The sequence below is a fragment of the Castanea sativa genome, chromosome 2 (genome assembly GCF_040712315.1).
Source record: "Castanea sativa cultivar Marrone di Chiusa Pesio chromosome 2, ASM4071231v1".
In the NCBI taxonomy this organism is placed as follows: Eukaryota; Viridiplantae; Streptophyta; class Magnoliopsida; order Fagales; family Fagaceae; genus Castanea; species Castanea sativa.
The window spans coordinates 29,980,052-29,988,731 of record NC_134014.1 but is presented as its reverse complement, the minus strand read 5'-3'; the positions used below and the strand labels follow the sequence as shown (position 1 = coordinate 29,988,731).

Below are 8,680 nucleotides of genomic sequence, written 5' to 3'. Positions count from 1 at the left end.
CTGAATATGGAATTTTCATATTCAATCTTTCAATAAATATTTTATTGATCAATGACCAATTGGATAATTGAAAATTGCAGGCCTCATTGAGTGGTCAAAATAACCCAAGAACATGAGACCTGCAATGCTATTTTTTTTTAAAACTGCAATGCTATTTTCTGTACTTAGATTTTCAAAATCACAAGAGTAAAGATGGTATTGAAAATATTACAACAACAACAACAACAACAACCACCATGCCTTAGTCCCAAAAGATATATTGTTAAAAGATTGGGAAAATAAAAAATAAAATAAAAAAGAAGGAAGAAGAAGAAAGAAGGAAAAATACATTGTAAAAATGATTCTATTGACTGTATCAGTATGTATCTAAATGGTGATCTACCATTATAAGAAACAACTTGTTACCAATTGTTATTGGGAAGGGATGGGGAACACTCAAATTTAAAACAAATGATGAAAAAATAAATAAATTGAACTTCCAATTTTGTCGACTTTGAGCAAGCATCACACCATAGAAAGTGCGAGCATCATGTCTTTACAAGAATATAATCCAGTTACACATTTCATTTTTTAAATGAACAGCTCTCTTTTTTTACACAAAAGCATAAAATCATGATATGAAGCATTACATCTAGACCCAAAAAAGGAGAGAAAACCAGACATTGCATCACAACTCATTTTTTCATATCTTAAACTGCACGATTCATTTCTGTAAATATTCACATTGCCGAGTAAAGTTAGCAGATAGAGAAATAACAATCCAATACCTGCATAAAAGATTCCTTTTTTTTTTTTTTTTTTAATTTGCCATATCACTGATCGGTCGTATCCTGCCAGGTGCTACCCAGTCTAGCACCATGCTTCTTAATTATCTGGACAGACTGCAGAAGAAGATCCTGTTCCGTAGAGTGCAATTCATCTTTGCTCTATACACAAACATTTTTTATTAGTAAGTAAGCAAAATTCATAAATAAACAAATACCAAAACACAGTAAAATTCTTAGGAAGGGAGATGATCCAAACATTAGGTACAGTAATCAAATATTCAAGGCCAGATGATTATACAACAAACATAAGGAAAATTGCACCAACCTCCAGGAGGTGTAAGGAAACGATAGTGACCCTCAAAGTTTTACAGAATTCTTGATTAGTATAACAAACATGATTAAATACTTACTTTGACCTTAAATTGCCTGATTAAGCAATTGTTTTTTTTTTTTGAGTAACCCAATTAAGCAGCTCAGTTGACCTAGTTTTTGGAAAAATAGATAACTAAAAGGCAAACTAATATTTCTTTGATAGAACCCATAAGGTTAAAAATTGAGTAAGCCCAGAAATAATTAAAGTTTGGGTAAATCATATTTTAATTCCTATAGTTTAGGGAACCCAATAGTTTTTAAGAGTGACAAATTAAACTGTACATTTTCAAAAGTAACAAATTAAACCCTGAGCTTCCAAAAATTAAAAATTAAACCCAAAATTTTCAATAGTAACAAATTAAACCCTCAATCCATATTCAATTCCAAACACAATGAGATTTCGCTTAAATGGGTAAGTTTTAATTTGTTAACTTTTAAAACTTTTTTTTTTTTTGATGACGTGGAACCTTACTAAGGCAAAGCTCTTTGGTCCCATCCTTGGGGAGTAAACCACGAATACATGACCCTACTTGCCAAAACCATGCACCAGGTAATCTAGGAAAGTCCTAGTAGGGATCAAACCCATAATGTTTGGGTCTACAATTCATTCTAAGCCTTTAACCACTAGGCTGCACCCTGGCGGGTTTTTTTAAACTTTGGGTTTAATTTGTTACTTTGTGAAACATAAGGGTTTAATTTGTTACTTTTGAAATTATAAGGTTTAATTTGTTACAAGCCCTAGACTGTATAGTTTAAAATGTAATTTTCCAGTAAAGTTTTCTGTAAAAGATAGTCTATCACTAGTATGGTCTATCTTCCTCATATTTTCAATATTATCATTAATATTTATACGGGATTACAAAGATTGACCAATCGAGAACACACTATTAACAGAAAATAGTTTCCAGACTGCACACGAAGTAGTCTAAGACACTCCAAGACACAACTTAATAAATAATATGTATACTAGACACATTCTCACATACTTCACTAACTAGATAGTCAAACACAATTTTCAAATCAAAACTTAAAATAGCAACACTAATACCACAGAGGCCAACTTATCATTGATTTCTAGGTATCAAAATCCTCAATGTATTCATTCTCAAAGAAAAAAAAAAAAACAAACAAAAATTCCCCAATGTATTCAAGGAACGCAATTGCCAGTTTACCCTTTTAGCTCTAGAGATTCTTGAACAATTGAAACGTTTTTATAGACTATAAAAGATTGAGACATAAGATCATCTAGAATCTCCTTGTCATAGATAGGAGGTGAATCCCAATCAATCTCTAAGTCAAGAGATGGAAAAAAAAAAATTTGAAAATACCTTTTTGTCAGAAACTTGAACAATAGGATTTTAATTCTTTTCACTTCTTACTCTTCTTAGAAAGCCCTAGAAATAAAGAGATTCTTTTTAGAAACTCCCATACAAACATCTACTTCATCAAGTCTTAGAGATATAAACTTAAAGTTGAAGTTTAATATCTTTCAACCTAAATCTATGGATCGATTAATGCTCTACTACCTACTCATTCAGTCCTAATAAGGCTGCAACGTTGATAGTTTTTCTGTAAAACAGACGATAAACCCTAAAAAGGCAGAACAAGGGAATAATCCTAGGAATAGTCAAAGTTTTTTTTTGTAAGAGATAGTCTACCTTACTCATATTTTCATTGATATTTTATAAGAAAATACCTTTTGATAAGTGATATGTATAAAAAGAATACAAAGATTGAAAGTCAAAGACACATTATAAATACTAGATAGTTTCCAAGACAACTTACCATGTAGTCTAAGACAATCCAAGACACAATTTACTAAACAATATTAATACTAGATGCAAATCTGCAGATTATATACGGTCTAAGTTATTGTGCTACCAGTTTCTTTTGTTTTCTTTTTCTTGTGTGTCCTTAGTAAACTCCCTGTGTACTTAGTGCTTGGCCTTTCTAACTTCTTGTTCTGTTAATAAAGCTCTTAACTTACTGATAAAATTAAAAAAAATACAAGATGCATTCCACATACTCCAAAGTCAAATAAAAATTTTCAAGCAAAATTTAGATTGAAATATAAATACCACAAAGGCCAACTTATTATTAACTTCTAGGCATCAAAATCATCAATGAATTCAAGGAACTTAGTTGCCAATTTCACCATTTTTGCTCTGGCATCAAAATTCATCATATCTATTACGTTTATCACAAAAGTTAGCGAGGGAACAGTCACTTTATTCAAAAGTTTGGAGTTCATTGTCATTTCCTTATTTCCCAAATACATTATTTAAAATTTGTGCCTAGCCAAAAAGGCCCCCTAAAAAATTGAACAAAATTTGCAGTTTTTCAATAAATGAATATCTGAAAGATTAAGAGTAAAATATACAGTTCATTTAATTCAAAGAACCAAAGTGCCAAATAATCCAAGATGAAACATTTCTATTTCCATATTCATCAGACAAAATAAACCAAAGGCTGAATTGATATATATGTTGCATGATTTGGAATTTGACAACAGCTATCTGAACATAAATCAAGCTTAGTTACTCATGCTAACACAACAACTTCAAATGCGACAATTAGTTAGAAACAACCTGATTTAGCCATGCATTCTAATGTGTAACATAAATGTGGTATGAAAAACTCCTAGCCAGATACTGAAGCAGAACAAAATTAATAGAGTGAGAACATTATGGTTTTATCTGAAAAGCCTACGTCATATCTAATCTGAAAGAAAGATTCAAACTGTTTTCCTTTTTCTTTTGCTTGTATGTTGTTTGATTTCTAATTCATCAAGTTATGTGGAACTTGAGACATGCGTTAAAAGTAATTTTCATCATTAAAAGGGACAAACAAAGGCTTTCTAGTACCATAATTCATTTGCCAACAAAGTGAAATGGTGAGGGTGTAAAAATTTACCATATGTTTGAGATTGCATCCAAGGGTTAATTCAGCGAAAGAACTTTCAATTCGAGAGAGGAAACAATAAGGGGCTTCCATCCCCAGGAAAACTTTCGAGTTCGATCTTAGCATACTCTTTACATCATTTGTTATAAGGGGAATCTTGTCCAAATCATCAACTTTCAAGGGGATCTTGGTGACCATGGCACGCCATTGGGCACGTGACTTGTTCACAATCACCTACAAATTTTACAAGACAGATACTAACATTCTCACAGCCAAAAGTTATGGTCAAAGATGATATACTGGAGCAGATCAATAAGAACAGTCTAAACAATATAATAAATAACAGCTAACAGCCATTTGATAGGCATGTATGAGCATCCGTGCAAGGGCTTGTCTTTATGTGTTGTGTTTGTTTGTGTGCGTGTGTGTGTGCATGTGTGTGTGTGTGTGAGAGAGAGAGAGAGAGAGAGAGAGAGAGAGAGAGAGAGGGTACATCACCTTTTTTTTCACGTAACGAGTATATCACTATTATGTACAAAACATCTAAGATTGAGTGCATGCACATGATTCAGGAACAAATGCAATTTAGATTGAAAATGAACCATCAAATATTTATAGACAAGATACCCAAATAATTGTACGCATATCATAATGATCATCGGGAGAATTTAGCCATAATGAAGTATTGCAAAAAGAATGTTCGCAAAAGAGCGCTATCCAGATAATTAATAAACATAGGACAACAATTTATTGGCATATCTGTGGCAGAACCCATGAGTGGCAAAGAATCTGGCCAAGCAAGTAACATAACCACATGATGCTATATAAGATATTACCAAATCAATAGATCTCCTTTTTTATACTCTTGCAATCACCAACTGTATCAGCGTTGATAACTTCTTTTAAATGTTAATACTTTGCAGGGGTTGTTTTATAAATTTTTTAACAATAGGTGATTCCCTATCTAAGGAACCTTCTTTAAGAACAGCAGTCATCATAACGATATAGTGACTTAGGAAAGTCATTTCCAGAAAATAATACTGATAGAATTCATGATCTTTTAACTCAGGAAAAAAAAAAGCACCAGAGGAACTACTTCCAACAGTAATGGCAAAGTAATTTGCAAATTGGTCAATTGATCGCAAGCTAGATTGTGTATCAAATTCTAGCAGGCATTCAAGGTCCATCTTCCCGGAGAATACCCACCAGTTGAAAGGATAAATGCTCAAAAGAATAGTGTACCATGCATCAAAAATACAAGTAGAAATGGACTAAACTTGGTTAATATGAGGGAACTTGAAGTCTCTCAATTTAAGTGTCAGGTCCAAATCATGGATCCATTAGCACTAGAAGGCATTGATCAGTATATGGACCAATTATATGATTCAACAATGCCTAAGATCATCACGATTTATAGCTTTCAGTATGATGTCTGTCCATGCATAAGTGTGGTGTAATGATAATGCACTTGACAAGTTGCAGAGAAAGAAGAAAGAAGGAAAACAAGAAAAAGCACCCACCTGACTGGAAAAAAGAGAATTTGGAACTATGACTGGAAACTTTTCAGCATTTAATAGTGATGTGGTAGTGAGTCCCATGTCCACCACTTGACCTTCTACATTACCAGCCTGCAAAAAGTAAATTTGTCAACAACTCCAAATGAGAAGGAAAATGTATGTATCAAATAAGTGAAAAGATAAAATTAGATTTATCACTCAAATATATACAGACTTGCCCAAGGTTGTTATAACAAATGTTCCAAAAATATAGATTCTCTTCCACTCCGCAGACAAATGACCAAAAAAAATTATACAGATTGCTGAAATATTACACATTTGCATTCTGTGAAAGATGTGATGACCAAATGAATAATTAAAATCATGGGTTGAACTGTGACCAGGCAAAAACTATATATCCTCATTTATCTTGTGATGAGCCATTTAGTAATAATTTTCAAACTATTCTCTCTTATACTCTGATGCATCAAAAACAGAGTTGGAAAGCATTCACCAAACAAAAATCTCTAAATAAATTCAGGTATCAAGTTTTGAAATTTTGAATCAGGACATCCAGGAAACTTATGTTTTTAAGCAGAGACAGAGCATTTAAATGGATAACTAGATTTAAATCTATGTTTGAGTCGGTTCTGCAAATTAAGAAAGTTCAATTGGAGTCAGTGCATGTTTTCTTAATAAAATGATAGAAAGGGTATGCTTGAGAAAACAGTTTTGCCTTCTGAAAGAAATTGAATGAGATCAATGAATTCTATGTGCACTAAAGAAGAATTCAAGAGAATACTTTTATTTTATCTCCAAGTGAAAATGGCTTTGAAAACTGCAAAGCTAACCCACTGAGTACATTCCCAAGGATATCTCTGGCAGCAAAAGCAGTAGCAACTCCTGCATAATTGCATAAGGTATTAAATATTTAAAGCAACACTTGCAAAGACTCAAGAACAAGAACTACTACCATTCCAAAAAATGGTTTTCTTTTCCAAATTTAATGAATCGTCAATTATTAACTGCCAAATTTCGCAACAGAGAGACACATAAGAGAAGAGGCACATCCAACAGGTAAGCAAGCCAATTACAATGCAGTAATTCCTGTGACACATCAGAGACATAGAAAGAAATAGAGTTGCCAAATGCCAATGAGTTCCAGCTCAAATGGCACCTCCTCCCTTAAAGAATAGGGCGGAGGTTTTAAGGTCAAGGGTTCCAAACCCTCTGGACACGTGTCACTTCAAAATATTGTCTGAAAACCAGAAGATTATAATGTGCATATTCGCAAGCTGTAGCAATTCCAAAACAACAGTTGATCAAGTATAAGAGACATAAAGGTTATAGACTATAGTACTTATAACTAAATAGAGAGAGAGAGAGAGAGAGAGAGAGAGAGAGAGAGGTTATAGTAACCAAAACTTAAGTTTATTTTATGCTGATTTACTATATTTACTATAAGATCCTCCAAATTATATGAATTGGAAACAAAGAACATAGCATATAGACAGCTAACACTCACCTCCTATGCCACCAACAGTCAGAACAGATTGCACAGCAACCCCACAAGCCTCAGCTAAAGCCATTATACCAATGACAAATAGACCAACAGATGAAAGGTTGTCAAAAGCCAGCAACTTGTCCCTATCAATACCCACTGCACTCTGAGCTGCCAACATACGAGTAAACACATTCGACTTCCATCGATGCAAAAACCATATGAATGAAAGAATAACTGCACCCCTCCATGCCTGTCCAAGGTACTGTGATGCCATAGTGGTTGGTGCGACCATTACAACCCTGAAAATCATAGTCATCATGATTGTGCTACAAAATAAAAAAACATGATACAAAATGCAAATGAAAATACGATTAAAAGACACATCTTGAACCTGGAACCACTAACATTTGTGAAAATGCCATGAAGGTAATTAGATATCGCACTGGATCCTCCAAAGCACCCCAAATAGTTCTTTCATATGGAACTTGCTCCCAAGAGACGCTTCCAGATGGTGAAGCAGCAGGACTTTGCGTAGCATACTTGTGAAATCTCCTGAAAAGCCTAGGCATAACTGACCAAGCCAATATAGTACCAGCAAAAGTACCACCAAATGGTATAATTACATCTTTCAGATAGGGATGTGAATCAAGTAACTGATGAGTATAGGGGATCAGTTCATCAGAAGCTTCTTTAGCCTTTTGTGCAGTATAAGTTCCCGCATCAACTACAGTCTGCCAAGCATCTTTAACCTTATCAACAAAATCACTTCCAAAAACATCATTATCACTACCATCCACTCCACTTGCACCAGAAGCAGTGGGAACTCCAGAGTTATCAGCTTTGCCACCAGAAGACCATGAATATGACCGATAATTTGAAAAGGGGCTGATCAAAATAAGAGGGCTATTATGTAGGAGGTGCAAATTCGACAAGGTAGGTGAAAGTGCAGTAATGGGTTTGGTCTTGTAACATTGGGTATAAAGAAGAGACTGAGAAGCCAGTGTTTTAAAATGGGTATTTGTCAAAGTTTCAGGGGACTGTGATTCTTTCACAAAAGCTTGCAATGATGAAGAAATTCTCATGTCGGAGTAGTTGTATGATCGAAAAGATTGCATTTTTGAAAAGGGATTGGCCGAATTATGCAGCAATCTCAAAAGGGTAACCCTTACTCCAGCCATTGTTACTACTTGAGAGGAGTTTACAAAGACATTGACATTGTGCGGAAAACGAAATATACGGAAGTTCTAACAAGAGGAATCTCAAACCTGTGGTGAGCGAATAATACAGTGTGCAAAACGAAATTCAGCAAAACTATTTTCAGCTATCAGAAATTCAAAGAACCAATTACAACAATAAAATCGCATCTAAGCTAGATAAACCCTAAACCCTAGTTTGGGTGATGGGAAAATGAATGAAAAAGATTCAAAAGTCTCTCTAATACGGCAATACACATTTACATATATATTGACTCACCTTGATTAAACCCGTAGCCGAAACCCAGACCGAGAGATACAGAGTGGTAGGAGTAGTAGGACTATCACTATTACTGTCACTATCCATATCAAGGATAGGAATGTACAAGTCACATAGAGAGACTATTTCGGTTTCAGACATTCCATGAAGCTCTTTTCTCTTCTTTT

General features: G+C 34.1%; 1 protein-coding gene across 1 annotated transcript; it reads right to left on the bottom strand.

Annotated features, from left to right (window-relative positions):
• Window positions 1-440: 440 nt before the first annotated feature.
• On the bottom strand, window positions 441-8,680 carry LOC142625886 (mechanosensitive ion channel protein 1, mitochondrial). The gene is made up of 7 exons (XM_075799630.1): window positions 8,514-8,680; window positions 7,446-8,305; window positions 7,062-7,339; window positions 6,339-6,439; window positions 5,561-5,668; window positions 4,053-4,274; window positions 441-926 (listed from the first exon to the last, which is right to left on the bottom strand). Exons 2-7 carry the CDS (start codon window positions 8,216-8,218, stop codon window positions 813-815), a joined length of 1,596 nt encoding a protein of 531 aa, XP_075655745.1. The 5' UTR covers window positions 8,219-8,305; window positions 8,514-8,680; the 3' UTR covers window positions 441-812.